A 17,454-nucleotide genomic window follows, 5' to 3' on the forward strand; every position below is an offset into this window, starting at 1 on the left:
AAAATGATAAATTAATTGTAACTTGCATCTTGAACCATTGTTGTTATTGTAATAGGGTTTTACCCTTGTATCTGGTACAAAACTGACACCTTTATACAAGGGATCATGTTTGCAATAATCACAACACAAGCAGTCAAAATGCAAACAAAAATAAACAACTCTGATAATATACACCATTGGAACCTCATTTGCCAGTAACAAAATATGCGAATTGTTTTTTACTCTTTTATCTGGCAACAAAACTGGCACCTTTTTTACAAGGAGTCATGTTTGCATTGACCACAACACAAGCAGTCAAAATGCAAACAAAAAATAAACAATTCTGATAATGATATGCACTGTACTTGAAATTGATTGGTTCACACCAGAGACAGCTTTTCTTAGAGCCTAGTCTCCACTGGTGTTGGACCAGATGACGCCAAAAGGCGTACTACTCAAAAATAGCGCACTATCAGAGTATTAAGAGCTCGGGGTAAGCATTTACCAGTATCAAAATATAGTAATAGGTTTTTATCCTTTTATCTGGTACAAAAACTGACAAATGTTATATTATTTTATTTTTATTTATTTTTATTTCATTTTTTACCTACGTGACTTTACCGAAAGAACTAAGAGTATAAAAAACTGACACCTTTATACATTTCCCTTTATGGTACAGTAGTAGTATTCCAGCATTGTTATTACTGACCATGGTTTTGAGTTTTGACTTAACTGGATCATACTTTACACAAATTAAACAATGCCTTAGCACCATCTTCTTGGTTCTTTCGGTAAAGTCACGTAGAAGGGAAGTAATAAAATAGTAAAAATAAAACATAATAAAACAATTCTCACGACGTTTCGGCCACAACGCAAGTAGCCGTCCTCAGGCGGCAGTTTGATTTGACCTCAACACTTTTCCATGTCAAGCCAATGGCAAGATGGGTTTTTTTCTGTATATATTTTCAACTACGGTGTCTCCACCTATGTCAACGTTTACTCCGAGGAGGAGTTACCGCTTAAAATGCTTACTTATAGTATATTTATATATTTTTTATGACAGATGTGGTGAGCTTCAGTATTCATTCCGAGCTTGCACTCTGCAGTCCCCTGTCATCATCATTCATGAGCCATAATCAATTCACTTGCAGGATGAGGGCCAGGGGTTGGGTTGCATAAGACAACTTTAAGTGAAATCATCCATTCGGATGTTCCACTACAAATCAGTGTAAAGTAAGAGCCATTTCAACTTAAGTTCATAAAATGAAAACTTTTACAATAAAAACTTTTTTTTATCGTTGGATTTATTGTTAATAACATTTGTCGCTAAAGCCTACGTGTTAAATTCAGCTCAAGTTGTTTACGCAACCGGCAGCGGTCCCTTAAGCACTTTATAAAAACATAAATGTTTCCTTGAGTGAATCAGGCATCGCGGAAGGCACCTAAGCACCGTAGAGGGGAGGGGTTGTAGTGTGGGGGAGGGGAGGGGTTCGTTGGGGGAGGGGAGGGGCTGTGGGGGGTGCTCAATGCTGATTCGTTGGGGGTCAAGGGGAGGGGGCGGGAAAGAGAGCTCAAGGACCCCCCCCCAAACCACGACCCCCACCCTTGGCCAGGACCCCTCGGTTGCCATCGCAACGGAGCGTAAACAACGCGAAGCCGAACAGACGCACGTGAACGTGACGCTGGGGGCAGAGCTGTCAATCTTTGTCGTTCTTGTCGTTCTTATCGTTCTTTTAATGGTATATTACTTTTTATATATATACAGACTTTAAAAGTATACGATCCCCGTCCACGGTTGCTAAATTAAATTCACAAAACGTCCATAAGTAGAGTGCAAAGTTTGGGTCCGCGTGTGTGTGTGTGTGCGAGCTTCTAGCAATATGGCTTTATACACGAGGTCATCCGTTCAGATGCCACCGGACGTGGACCCGACCAAGGCCACCTTGGCCTTCGGGGACAGGGCGCTGCCCAGGCTGTGCAGGGAGTTGCAGGGGCCCGAGCTGCTGACCCGGCAGCGAGCCCTCATGGCCCTGTGCGACTTGGTGCACGAGCCAGAGATGGCTTACGAGGCGGTGCGTGTCGGTAAGAGCCTCCTACTCCTCGCGGGTGATTGGACCTGCCAGTATTTTATAGGTTTGCGTCGAACTCAGACCCATCTTCGAATAGACATTGCCTTGACACATGGGGAATTTCATCAGCAGTGACTTTAAGTAACTCTGATTTTGCTGACGAGATGATGATTGTCAATATCGATCCACAGTTTGTATTATTAAATCAACGTTTGCTGCATAAAAGATACACTTCCAGAAGGCGGTGTGGCACATGGTATGTGTAAAGCATACTTTTGTAGGGGTGGATTACCACCAATAGGAGGGGGAGTGGGACGGTGACAGGAGGAGGGGGAGGAGCAGGTGAGGAGATATCAGGGAGAGAACGGACAGGAACGAGATTGGGACGGCTGGGGACAGGTGTGGATGGGAGGAAAGGAATAAAAGACGAACCCCCTGCAACCTTGTGTCGGCTCTCCTTGACACTTTTTATCTGGAGAGAGATGTGGGAAGGAGCTATGTCTGATGGTTTATTTTGTTTCCCATTAATGAGCCTGTAAGGGTTCGAGGTAGGGTTAGTGTTGTACTGACAGAGGTTAGGTGAAGATGGAGATGGAGTAACCTATGAAATCAGCTCGCGTGAAGGTGCTAGGTGGGTGTTGGTGACGGCTTGGGGGAGGAATTCATCCATGACTGGAATGACTATGGCTGCTGAAGATCTAGAGGTCATAGGTCAACGCATAATATGGTATATCGCCAACGAGACACCGGCAACTATAGAGCTTCTTCTTGGTTCTTTCGGTAAAGTCACGTAGAAGGGAAGTAATAAAATAATAAAAATAAAACATAATAAAATTATTATTTTATTACTTCCCTTCTACGTGACTTTACCGAAAGAACCAAGAAGATGAATCCCTGCAGTCACGAAAGCTTTAAATCGAAACTATAGAGCTGCCACGTTTTGATGATGCACTTGTGTGAGACTCACCAAATGTTACTATTGCATTTAGTTATATGGAGTGAAGGCTGACTGAGGTTTGAAATTACACATGAAAGGGTGTAAACTGTAGAGGCATGGTTTCATCGTGCGTGGACACAGATTTTTATGTTCTGAAAGTTACATTTAAGCCACCACTGACAGCATGGACGTTATCACAGTACCTATATTCTTGGTTCTTTCGGTAAAGTCACGTAGAAGGGAATTTTTGTATTATTATTATTATTTTATTATTTCCCTTCTACGTGACTTTACCAAAAGAACCAAGAATATTAATCCCTGCAGTCACGAAAGCTTTAAATCAAAATTTATCACGGTACCTGTATAAACTTCGCTATTGCTATTGACCAGCGTGGTCAAGTACATGTTGTATGTCATGCTTTATCCCAAACATAACTTTTAAGGATCCACATTTTTTTCTCTCAATATATTGTATTCTTATTTTTTTACAAAAACACCAGCACTATCCATCACTGCTACCTGAACAATATGGTGCAGGAGAACATGCCCTTGCCTATATGCTCTCTTCTGTCTGTTTCAAAACAACCAAGTTTAAAACGTCTTATACGAAAGAGTTTGTTGGACAGACGAGACATTAAAGTGCTCATATAATGAGCCAGAGAAGGTCAGCCTTAGAGGGGGTAAATAGGCTGAGCAGCAGGAAGACGTTGTAGGCCAAGGTAATGGAAACACTGAATAAAAAGCAACAGACACTTTCACGAGAAAGCCATCAGAGTGCAGCCTCATTTGCTCTCAGAACATCAACGTGAACAAAACCTGCATCAAACACACTCTTAATGTTCCCCACACAGCGGTGCCGTATGTGGAAATAGAAAGCTAAACCATTAACCTGTGTTTTTGCTGTGGTGGGAATGAATATGTTACGTTTACAGGTTGTCTAGAGTGTCTGAGGTCACTGCTGGTTGACGAAGATGCCACAGTTCGTTGTAAGGCGACAGAGGCCCTATCCATTATGGTCTCGCACAGCATTGCCAGGTAAATTTGCATCATATAGATAAAATATTTAGCTGGGTGGAATATTGGTTTGAGTGTGTGGCTCACAGTGTGAAGGCTGTGAATTAAAATCTCGGTAGGGGCCCAACTAAGTTCTTCGTTGCACTGATTAATTCAATTTGTAGAAAGACAACATATTACTATGGTTAGACTCATTCTATAATTGCAACGTGTAAACAGATTATGAACACCATGTAATGTATGCTTTTTTGTCCTGCATAAAAACAATGGATGAAAATGATTAACCAATATTTACCAAGTTTGTAATGTTTAACATGTCTTTTTGTCCATTCTTATGCTTCTAACAGGACAATGTTTTTGTCCATGGATTTGATTTTGCCGCTGTCTCACCTCTTTGACGATGATGTAGACATCTGTCGATTAAATACCCACAAGACCCTGGAAATGCTGTCTGAAATTCCTCACGGTACTGAAATTACTACACAATACAGCACTCTGTATGCACATGCATGCATACACACTTGCGAACACTCTTAAGCTTAATTAAACCTTCCTTCTGTTTGTTGAGTCAATATTTTTCAAATATATATTATTTTTAAATAATATATACATATTTATGTACATATTAAACCTGACACGTGCTTTATTACATAATTTATTAAATATTCCAGGCCCTACAGAGCAATATTGAATGATTGTATGTGTTCTTACAATACATAGCTTATTTATATAACGGCAATCCATGTACAGGGTTGTGAATTATCCACTTATCCATGATGCGCCTGTTATCTAGAGACATTCAGCATTGCTGCTGATGAATATTTACTGATGTAACACAATGGTGTGTGTGCTGCTTATACTCATAAAGGGATTTCAAGTACCTGGTAAATTATATGTCACCACAGACCTGTGAAGTCAAGTTGACTATGAGGTTAATAATTTAAGTTGAAAGGGGCAACCTTGCTTGTGGACATCCGTGATAGGGTGTCGTCATCGCTGTTATGGACATACTTTGCATTATCTCTGCCATGCATTTTCAAGGGTTAGCACTGAATCTGTCAATACTACAAAGTGAAAGGATTCACTATGGTCCCACAGATGCCTATATTCCAAGTGTTATAATTAGAGTTGAGCTATTGGATGAGTAAAGTAATTTGCTATACTAATTTTTGCTTATATTACTTGACTAATCTAATAATACGAAAATAGTTGGGGAAAAAAAGTCTCACCCCAGTTCCCACGTGTGGCATTTAATTACAAGTAAATAGTTGCATAAGGTAACTACAAATTAATGTCAGGGAGAGTGTATGATGGGAAAGTCAATTCTAAGTAAAACCTGGGCATGAGAGCAAGTACAAAGTAATCGGTGCAGTTATGACAGCAAAATAAATTTTCCCATGAAAGTAAATGAAAAATAATTTTGGAGCATTTCATGACCGGAAAGTAAATCTCACATTAACAAAACAATGAATCTTAGGATTGATTTTGCTAGGAAAGTAAATTCCAAGCAAACTTGGGAATAAAAGTAAATCCTCTATGAAGCAATGATAGTGTATTTTTGTAAGAGGAAATCAAATTCAGTCATGCACGTATTGCAATTCTTAATTGTTGTGTCTAGTGACATATGTGGGGTCACTACGGCGCGTGGTGTCAGTTGCAGTTCCATGGAGAACCAGGGTGTAAATGGTCCTTTCTGTCAGCGGCGTGTGCTGGGGCACCAAGAAGAGTCCATGAGGGACATGGCTCTGGCGAATGCAGAGAGGGGGCATGGAAGGACGAAATAGTCTGGGTGAACCCGAGAGGGCATGTGACCGGACAGAAGAGGTAATGGGACACGTAGTGTAGGGTCCTCGTTCAGAAATGTTATTGTGTTTTATATGAAATTTATTTAAATATATCACATATTAAAATTTTCAAATCTCACAGATTATATCTTTTTAGAGGCATGAAATAGTTGTGGATGTTATGGTGACAGGGAAGGCCACTGTAGAGGATTCGGAACAGAATGTGTGGCAGTTTTACATTGTTATGGAGCTCCAGGCAGTGGGACTTCATCGGCTGGATGCTATAATCATGCTGCAGGCTGCCATTGGTCATGCTGAAGATGATATAGCTCTGTTGGTCAGTCAATAATATTGCACTGAACATTTAGAAGATCAATAATTCACTCTGATTTTAGGCAGAGGCAGCGCATATGCTACATAAAATCCTATGGGTCACCTACCTGGGCGTTACCACCTTTGTGAATGCTATCGGAAGAAAACCATCACGTTTCAAGGACTTTTGGTCTCATGGTCATTTTAATGAAGGTTTTCTCCCAACATAAGTTCAAAGGTCTGGAAGTTAGGAGTCAGCATGGCAATAAAAGAGCGTGATTTAAAATAGGTGAGCAAGAGAAGTAAAATGTCAGCCAAGAGGGCAGTTTGGTTACTAGAGGGAATAGGCTCATGCTCACACACATTACACCTTTTCTCATTGCGCAAACAAGCGTGCATTTTATTGCCTTGTACAACATTTTCTCCAATTCTTCCATGATACATTTGCCTGTAATGTTTATTTAAAAACTCACTTTTGCATTGTGGTTGAAACTCCACCAGTATCGTGATTATACCAACTATAGTAACAGATGCTCACAATGTGCTGAAATGCCATAAAAAATTCGGTTGAATTAGAGCGTTCTGCAATAAAAGAGAATTGATATTTAGAAATGAGATGGGGATGTTAATTTATTTAAGTAAATATTAACTGAACATTTTAATTTAACGGAGAATACAAATTGGATTATAGCAGACTGGGAAAAGAATGGATGAATACAACCATATCCGTATTGCTTATTTATTATTAAACCATTCCAACATTATCATTCGTGTCCTAACTACAACATGCTAATACGAAACTGTTTTAAATAACCCATGCGCCGGTAGTTTTTCATGAAGACAATTTACATGAGAGCTTTGCTGAAAAAAACCCAATCCTGATTGCAGAATTTACATTGCAATCTTATATTATACCAAGTCTATTAACTATTTGCTACACTTTTAATTAAATTCCCATACAATACTTGTACCTGTATCTGTAACAACCTAAACATATGCATAGAAATTACCATTGAGAAACAATATACGGTGAAAAAGATGGAAAAAGTATGTGTTAGCTCGTCAATAAACGTTAACTTTGCTCATAACAGAAGCTGTTTATTGTCATATATGTGGTATACTATGTTATAAAAAGGGCTTGGGCAAGACACAACTTTAGAAGGGATGGTGATCGATCGTTGTGAATTGGTATGCTGCATTTAAGTAAAAAAAAATCTCCAGCCTGCTCTCGGCCATGCCTTGATATTATTTTGATTCTCATCCGTTCTTAACAACTGCCCTCGGTAAACATACTCCCGTGTGTTGTCCAGTTGCATTCCTCCAACAGATTTTTGGCTTTTTGCAGCTCATACTTACCTTGAGCCACACTTTGTAGCTTCGTTTATTAATGTCTTCTATAATTTCCTGTAGTTTATTTCCATTGGTTTTATAATGACTGTATCATCACAAAATTTTAGATCGTATTTATTTTCTTCGTGTATATTCATGCTTTTATTATAGCGCCAAAAATTGCATTACCCTTTGGGAAATTAAAGCTTTTCGCCCCCCCCCCCATTTTTACTGATCAACAGCATACTAATTTACGTGATCCAGTACGCTTACGACTCCACCACAAGTCTCTTTTAACTCTGCTGTGTTTTAGAATAGGCTGAATGTCGCACCTGTTCATGGCTCCTTCCTCTTATTTGTGAATTGTGTATAAAAGAAATGTCGATCTGCAAATATTTGCAATAATTTCAGATAAATCAGACCGTATGGATATTTTGAATATATAGTTTAGTTAGTTACAAGATCTATGGGGAGGTCCCCCCCCCCCCCCCACATTGCCGCGGATTAATGGAGTTTGACTGCATGTAAAATTTATGTTCAAGCATGGTTATGACATTTCACTTGGTGTATATATTTTGAACACTCGCAAACAAACTCATATTTCTTTGTTTGTGAAGCACGTTGGGTTAGTATATTGGACAATAATATATGTTAGGGTGTTTGTTATCGTGATATTTCAGGCATACTTGATTACATAATTGTGTACCGTATATGCTTCTGATAGCTTAGCAACCAGACTGCAGTCGCTATTACAATGGCAAAGAGTACACTTATGCTGTAATTGATATGCATTTACTTAGATGTTACACTTATGCTGTAATTGATATGCATTTACTTAGATGTTAACACAACAACAACAAAATCCTGCGTATTTTTTTTTCCTCCGCGAGCTTATTTAATGATAAACATTTGCAAAATACCAGAGGCTGGACTGTGACATGTTATTTGCATGTTTTAATACAATTCACTCAAATATATCAAATATACTGCAAGCGTTGCTTGCAATTTAAAAATGACTCCCCTGGAGCACTGGGTTAGAGTTATTCATCTTAAGAGAAAATAAACAAATCAACTTCAGATAGGAAAGAGTATCTGAAAAGCTGTTCGGCCAATACCAATCTTAATATATTTATAACTAGCTTTACTACTCGGCTTCGCCCGAGACTTGGATTCTTGTCTTGGATTAATACACGGCCTACGCGGAGGGTGGGGGGGGGGTGCGTGACGTCAGCAGGCACACTGCGTGACGCTGCCGCATGCGGGTGACATCATAGATGTGACGTCACCGCTCACTTGTGCAAAATATATCCATTATTGCGCCCCCCCCCCCTCCCAAAATACAAAAGTAAATTTTCATACTTTTTGCATTGTGTGCAGTCTGGAAACTACCCACATGCCAAATTTAAAGTTTGTTGCATGTCGGGAAGTGTACTAAATATTTCTAACAGACACACATTCACAAATTTCCCTTTTTTATATATATATAGATAAACTGCAATCATCAACTACACCTGCTAACAATATTTAAATGCATGTATGCATAATTACATAATCAATTGCACCGGGTAGTTATGTACACACACTGTGAATTGTCTTTTTAGGCATAATTATTTACATTGTATTGATATCATGCATATTTAATTAAACTGTTATTATTGAATAATATGAAATCAAGTTTGCACAGCCTGCCTGCACTGCAGGAAGCTACAACGTAAGTCGTTGAACAATTGTTCCGTTTCCATTACTATGACATGTTCATGAAGAAAGGGTTTCACCTCTTTGAGTGGCCTTTTATGCTCATGGGTTTTGAGAAATGTAGATTTAAACCAAGAAGCTCAATGCCTACTCTCATATACAATCCAGTCGACATTGATCTGCTCTTCATGCTTGGGCGCAGTAGACAAAAGACTGATAACAGTTGTTATCTTAGCCACCCTGAGTTTCTCACGTTTTTCCGCGCCCCATTTGAAGTACATTTTTCAATTGTCATAAGGTTAGCCATGGTAAGGGTGTTTGTGTTGAGTAGTCGAGACCTTAATTCTCAGCTTACGCATGCTTATTATTAATTGATTAATTCTGCCTGTGCTTACCAAGCAAACATTCTGGGCTTCAAATGCTTTACATACGGCAGTGTGGAAATATATATTCTTAGGTTTTTTCGGTAAAGTCACGTAGGTAAAACATCAAAATTAATGAAAATAAAATAAAATAAAACAAAAATCACGACGTTTCGGAGGCAACACAAGTCTCCGTCATCAGGTGGGGCCGTCACAGCCAGATTAGCTGCATCACGTTATTACGCGCTAATCTGGCTGTGACGGCCCCACCTGATGACGGAGACTTGTGTTGCCTCCGAAACGTCGTGATTTTTGTTTTATTTTATTTTATTTTCATTAATTTTGATGTTTTACCTACGTGACTTTACCGAAAAAACCTAAGAATATGATTCCTTGCAGTCACGAAAGCTTCAAATCTAGAATGGAAATATATATCCTATTTTTTTTCATAATGCTTACATAACCGCCTCTGAGCTGCCCAAGAAGGTAATTCACGATTGACCTTTAAACACATTTTTTTTTAATGCTGTGAACATCAACTCTTTGCAAGTGAACATTGTTGTTCTCCACTATATCCGTGGTTATATGGGCTCAAGAATGTCAATGAACTTGAGGAATATACACTAATGCACCAATACAGTCAAAGGTCTTTGAGGTAGTCAGCTTTTGTCCAAATGATATTCACCGGAGCGCTGAAAGCTGTCCTGACTGCAAGGTCATTGCGCAGTCCTGTCATAATGGCCGGCAGACCAGGCAAGGTCTCCCCTTTGTTCTCTCTTCGCCTCCTATGAGCGCAGTCTGCCACGTGGAATTCTAAGGTTGTACAAAAATTCCACAGCGAGCCTTTGGCGTACATGATGTTTATAACCGAGTCTGTGCCATTGGAAACGATGACGGGTCTGTGGCGGCACAATTCTTGGCTATACTGTGGACAGTCACCATCTTTCTCTTCCACCGTACCCCTTGCTTGAGCCGCTGGTATCCACGTGTGCGGCAAGCCTGAAGTCTTGCCGGTGCCTCTGGCTCTGAAGCGCAAAATAGAGACAAGTCAATTCGATAGGACCACTTGGCAAGCTCGAAAATGTTTCCTACTTTGCTTGCAGCATATACAATTTAATGGCAGAAAATTGCGTGCAGAGATATTTCACTTCACGTTTCTAATCTAAAAACTACCATCTTATAGATTCCCGCAATACAATTCTAGGATTACATATTGAGATCTAAAGAAAAGGAGTCTGTCAATTAATGTGTCAGCATTTGTAAGGCACTTGCCAAGCTATCATAGACACCTATTATATTTGTCATCCATTGTATATGAAGAACTATTAACACGTCACATTTCCTTAATTTATGATTGACTTTGCAAAGTGACATTTGCTGCATATATGGGGATTTAAGCGGTGTATATTGTCAGCATCAACATTTACACGCGGATTCAGTTGAGTTTATTTACGTGGATTCTTGAAACGTTACAATTTCCAGCTTTGGGTGTGTTTTTATCGCTCCTTAAATTTTTTCAAAAAAGTTCCTTTTTCACTGCAGTTACTGTATAGACGAGGATGCTACACTAGGTTACAGAATGTTTTACCACAAGAGTCCCTACAGCAAATTCCAGTCAGGAATAAGACTGCTTTCTTTTCCTCCCCCTCTATGAATTTGACCATGACACCAATGTACGATGGCCTACCTATTATTGCAAAACATAAATAAAATTAAAGGTAAAGAAGGAAGCGTACACAGCAGGATGATCAACGTCCTTCTGTAGGATTGTGCACATAAGGCAATGTATATTTAAGACATCAGCAGGACTGAGGTGAAATGTGCTTATTTCAACAAGTTTTAGGCCTCAGAGGCTCGAGAAAACATGCTGTCGCCAAGCCCAACAGTAATGGAGAAACACAAAAAATATATATATTCTCAGTATTCTTTGTTTCATTGTTTCCCTTGAGGCTTTAAAAAAAACACCCAGTAAAGTAAACCTCATGCGACGGTAGATATGAGACTCATTTTTATGAAGTCTGTCACGAAAAAAACTTGAGAACCCTATTCATGCAGTGTAATGTTATGGAGCGGCTGCAATTGATTGTGCACGATTTTGAGATAATTAACAGTGGACGGGCCTCATTGGATTCTGCAGCGTCGGTCACGTATCGTGTTATAAAACAAAACAATGAAATAGTGTATCTTTAAACATTTACGAAAATTAAATGTTAGTTTTTCAATTGCTTAAATTAGTTTCGTTTTAAGGCACAGATTAATGTGAAACTGTGGCAGATATACACTGCCTATAATTAAGCTATCTTGTCATTCCTGGAGAATAATTGACATGCTGCACAATATAGAACTCAAGAACTAATGCTGCTCTTGTAGATGCACTATAAAATATAAATGAATTATTGTAATGGGTCTCTACTCCCCTCTCAGACAAGGTCTAGATGGAGGTAAGTGCAACCCCACATGTCGGTTAATGAAGACATCTTTTGTTGTTGTTAACAGGCGCGCTTGGCATAGTTGAAGCTGGGTTGGTGCCTTGTTTGGTTAAAAAATTGCGCTCGGAGTTGAATGAAATCTGCGAGCTAATTCTGGACACGCTGGACTTCTGCTTGGCCGTGGATACGAAGCAAGCGCTTGAAGTCGGTGCCGTAGATGTGCTCCTCACATTGCTTCTTCATGAGTCTGAGCGGATACGTGCCAAAGCAGCCCGTGCTACGATGAACATTACGTAAGTGCTGTGCAACAACGGTGTTATATATTACATTGAGTGCATTTCAGACGCTGTCTCCCCGACAGACCTGGTCTTCACCTGAAGACGGCTGCTTGCGTTGTGGCCGAAACGTCGTGAGAATTATTTTATAGTGTTTTATTTTTATTATTTTATTACTTCCCTTCTACGTGACTTTACCGAAAGAACCAAGAAGATGAATCCCTGCAGTCACGAAAGCTTTAAATCGAAAAATTGCATTTAAACCCTTTGCATGCACGTGTGTCTGTGTGTATATATATTTTCTAACGGTAAGGGCACCGCGTCTGCGAACCCAGCGACCCCAGTTCAATTCCTGCTCACGGCCAACACCAGGTGCCTCCCCTCGGTAGACTCAAATGAGTACCTGGTGTGGTGTGTGAACATCGTAAAATGTTTTTTTTTCTATAAAAATGATTGTAATGGGCACTAAATTGGTAAAGATAACAATTACGAATGAATTTACAATTGAGATGCTAACACCCACGTCCGGGAACTGTTGCAATATGCGTTCTGAAACTCAGTCTGGACAAGCACAACATAAACTTGAGTTCACCTCATCTAATAGATTTCATGTTTGTTGGTTACAGCCAAGTCATAGACGATTTTACAAAGAACTTGTCAGGAGTACAGGAGCAGTACAAAAATAGACTTTTGCAAAGCAGAAATAGCTGCAAATCCAGCAACACATGGTTGGAAGATCAATGATGCATAGGCGGAAAGGTGCATGGATATATACACTATATCAGTACACAAAAGAGAAATGATAATGCTGCATTTCAACCATAAATATTTCATACTTGTGTTATGATGTGTAAATGTGATTTAATCAAAAAAGTGGTAACCCACTGAGGTTCATGGACAGTTTTTCAATTTATATCTGGTCTCCTTTAGTTCCATTAGGAATTGTTTTCGTGAGATACACACAATGGTCTTTTTCGGAATTGATGACATACAGTATTTAATACGTATTGCGAAGTAGATTTTGAGATAAAATAGTTTTATAACTCTAAGTTACGCGTCTCAGCTATGGGTAAGAATCAGCCGTGATGTGATCGAGTGGGTTAGTGCTTCGAGCACTGAACTGGCAATGAGGAGATCGCGGAATCCAATCTACACAGCTACCTGTGATTAAACCGGGTTTTCAAGTGTAGCGAATTGATGGGCTCATCCAGTTACCAATGATTGCACGAAAACAAAAAAATTGTAATATAAAATTGGGATTTTCACGTAATTTTGCAAAATAAATTCTGGCGCAAGGAAGTTTTTTCCCCCTCAATTTCACTGCCATTGCAATGAATCTTTAGTGCAACTAATGGGGATATAAAGGTCTTTTTAAAGGATCTCAGAAGTAGTTCTCTGATGGCAGCTTCAATGGGTTGTTCTATAACACAGAATAATGCATTACTTTGCGAGATATCTGAATGGATACCTTGCCTCATGACATAATACCAACAGCACAATTAGAATAAAATCAAACAGGGCAAAGTAGACAGAAGCAGCCGTAATGAACATTTGTATTAATATTATAAATTAAACACCTACTAATGAGAGTATATTGGAAACATACACATTGTTCACTCTATGCAGTGGCCGATGTCTGGTGTTGGCAGGGTAATTTTTTTTGGGGTACAAAATGGAAATATATATGTACACAAGTATAACCCTTTGGAAAAAGGCCTTTGGAAAAGGGCTACGGGGATAATTTACCATACTTCATCACACTGGGCAGTGAGGGTTCGTGAAGGCGGAGAGCACAGAAGTACAGTACAACAATGCATTTAGCTGCACTGTTCTCTCTCTGCTGTCCACCATGCAGATCCACATTTCATCACCTATAACACCTGTTATGCGTCGTTCAGACCTGCTTAGCTGCTGAAATCTGATGAGATTGGGTGAATTCTGGATTATTTGTTTGCAGTCTTTCAAATTACTATGTAGATATCATATGTAATGCATTTTACTCTCTATCATTAACAAAGCAATACCGATGAAATACTGTATCTGGATATGAAATAGCAATATTTAACTATTGCTGTCTGTATTTCGCAGAGTATCTCTAGAAGGCAAGAACCAAGCTTGTGATAAACAATTGGTGCCCATCCTCGTTGGACTTCTATCTGACTCTTCGACTGATGTGAGGGGAAATGCAGCTGGTGCTATCATGAGCATAGCTGTCACAACTCAAGGTGACATATTTCTCATTCCTTGTTTTGCTAGTGACACATCTCTCTTTAAAATTGTCATTGCACCGATGCAATTTGTGCTCTTAATTTCCTCATCCGATTTTTGGTTCAGCTATTCAGTGGCACTGCCTTGAAATCCCCAGTTCCTTATTATGATTGCAATTCCAAAATTGACGTGGCTGCCATTGGTTCTAAACAAAAAATACATTTGTGTTATGTGTATACTTATACAGTATATGCTGTACAGTACGACGTTGCATATCCAAATCACTGGGAACTGAGGTATAGGCAGACAAAAAAGAACAGTTTACATCGTGCACGTATTTGTTACTAGACAATAATGAAGCACAAATTGTGTGAAATAGTTGGATTTGGCGACGTCTATACAGAGTGACAATCCTACCAGGCACATACTGAATTAGTTGTGGGAGTTTAATTGGTGAGGGTGCATTTGTGACGGTTAAAATGTGACATTGTAAAGCATATACATTTCATAATAATAGGTTTTTCCCCCCCTTTTTTCTGGCAACAAAACTGAAACCTTTTTTTACAAGGAATCATGTTTACATTAACCACAATACCTGCGGTCAGAATGCAAACAAAACCCACACTCTGATAATGTATGCATTGTCCTTGCAATTGATTAGTCCACACCGGAGACAGCTTTCCTTAGAGCCTAGTCTCATACGGTGTTCGACCAGATGACACCAAAAGGCGTACGACTCAAAGACAACGCACTATCAGAGTAATGAGGGCTCGGGGTAATAATTTACCTTTGCCAGTACTCCTTTGCCTTTCCTTGTAAAAAGGTTTCAGTTTTGTTGCCAGAAAAAAGGGGTAAAAACCTATTATTATATTTTGGTACTGCAGGAGGTTGTGGGTTCGATCCCAACCCTGATGCCTGTATATTTGGAGTTTGCATGTTCTCCCCGTGGCCGTGTGGATTTTTCTCTGGGTCCTCCGGTTTTTCCTTCCACATTTAGGAACATGCTTTGAGAGTGTTTAGAGTATTTGGCGACTATACATTTCCATGCAATAATCCACCACGTTGACTAGTGATTTGTGGCCAGGTCGCTTCTGAAAAAGGGCTATATAGCTCAGTGGGCCTTACCTGGTAAAATAAAATTAGTTTAGTTTTAGTTTGCATGTGAAACAGCTTGCGGTTTAGTGTTGTTATTGAGGAAGCAGGTTTCAAAGACCTTATGCCACACACCACTGCTGCTAATCAAGGCTCCATTTTTATTTCGAGCTTGTCACATAGATATGGGTAAATCTGATAAATTTGGAAATATTGTGTAAGTACTAAATTATCTAATCAGTAAATTATGATACATGGTATTGGTATCAGTGGTCTCTGCCCTGCATGCTTGAATGTGTAATTGGCGTACATATATGTTTCAATCTGATAACACTTAAACAGTGTAACATATGGTTGTTTCAATAAAAACAATGCAGTACTATTAGATTGAAAAAAAATGGAACATGTCAACTGACACTACTTTAATACGGATAATATTCAACAAAAACTGGCAGCTACACAAAAGTGCAGATGTGGTACCATATGTGTATAATTGCCTCCCATCTTGCCAATTCCAAAATATACACACTGCATGTGTACAACTGTAATTTGCCCTTTGTGAACATCCACAACAATAATACATCATCATTTACATTAATGGTACATAAATGCCAGACCTCATATGCCACTTAATTTAGATTTTTTTTGCCATTTTATTTAAAATTGCATACAAAATATTACACAACATATTTTTTTGTATTTGGATTGGTGGAATAGGGTAGGATTATAAAGTATAAAGATGATCAGTTGGGATTAAAACAAGAGCAAATATAGATACAGCAAGCGAGTGGTGCCACAGTTTGATAGACAACACCGTCTTTTTTTACTCACATTAAATTATTGCGATAATACACAACAGTATGACTCTTCTCTTTTGCGATTAAGATTCAAGAGAGATACTACTTCTACACTCACGTTTCTGATCCGGACGCTAGGTGACTGGCTTGACTGACACATTGTGTTGTTACAGGCAAGTATGCAGCCCTGGGGGCCGAAGCAGTGCATCCACTTGTGGAACTGGTGACAGATGGACGAAGTGAGGTGCGTCTCAACGCCATCAAAGCCATCACGGCCCTGGCAGAGGCCCCAGAGGGACGCGAGGCTCTGCTCCCCAGCGTGTCCTTGCTGGGAGGGTGCCGGAGCGACGCGAGTGCTGCCGTGGCGAACGCGGTCGACATTGCTCTTCGAGTCATCACCTGGAGGCCTTAGCTGGCGCCATGATGGCGCCACGGGTCCTTCGTTTTCATTTGTGATGTTAAATTTAGCTTTGGTTTGTGAAGAAAAAAAATCTTGCGTTGAAATTCTTAAGGGTTCAGAACATTGCGTGATTTTTTTTCGGTGCAAGTCAGTTACAACTCTTTTTTTTTTCATGTAAAAAAAATGGGGTTCTGGTTTGTTTACTTACATTTTTTGACAAGTGTTCCGTTCAACCTATGGCTACATTAAAATGTACAGGAATTACCCAGTCGTTTGCATTATTTATTGGATGCAACTGAAGATCAGAGTACAAAAATGCATATCATTTAATGTCACAATTTGAGGCATAAAGAGTCTGCTTGCCTTCAGCGATTCACGCTCAACACAGCAGTCAATGCAGTCAGAAATGCTTTTATACTAATTGCCTCATCAGCAGTCTGCACGAGCTTTATTTTTTTCAATGACTCACCCAGCCATGACGACCAGAGGAAATTGCTTGGCTATAGTGGAGATTGTGGAGGACAGTAAAAATAATCATGTTTGGGCCAAGAAGGAACTGCAGATTTTCATTGGCTCTTTGGACTGCTCATTCCTATGCAAGGACTTTGCTCTCTCTGCATGAAATGATAGCCAGGATGAGCACTTCGGAAATCTTGCGAACTCTTACAGAAATGCTGTATGTGAGTTGCATATCGGATGCATGGGAGCACATCGCTTCAGCAAGCCATCTGCTGCATTGCTTGTGAAAAAGCAATGCTTTAATCGATTCAGC

General features: G+C 39.5%; 1 protein-coding gene across 1 annotated transcript; it reads left to right on the plus strand.

Moving 5' to 3' along the window:
- The first annotated feature begins 1,615 nt into the window (after positions 1–1,615).
- On the plus strand, positions 1,616–16,946 carry RSPH14 (radial spoke head 14 homolog). Its single transcript, XM_078595361.1, has 6 exons — positions 1,616–2,061; positions 3,918–4,020; positions 4,347–4,465; positions 11,978–12,203; positions 14,274–14,410; positions 16,456–16,946. Exons 1-6 carry the CDS (start codon positions 1,860–1,862, stop codon positions 16,692–16,694), a joined length of 1,026 nt encoding a protein of 341 aa, XP_078451487.1. The 5' UTR covers positions 1,616–1,859; the 3' UTR covers positions 16,695–16,946.
- The last annotated feature ends 508 nt before the right edge of the window (positions 16,947–17,454 follow it).

Source organism: Lampetra planeri, chromosome 6 (assembly GCF_965212315.1).
Source record: "Lampetra planeri chromosome 6, kcLamPlan1.2.h2, whole genome shotgun sequence".
NCBI lineage: Eukaryota > Metazoa > Chordata > Hyperoartia > Petromyzontiformes > Petromyzontidae > Lampetra > Lampetra planeri.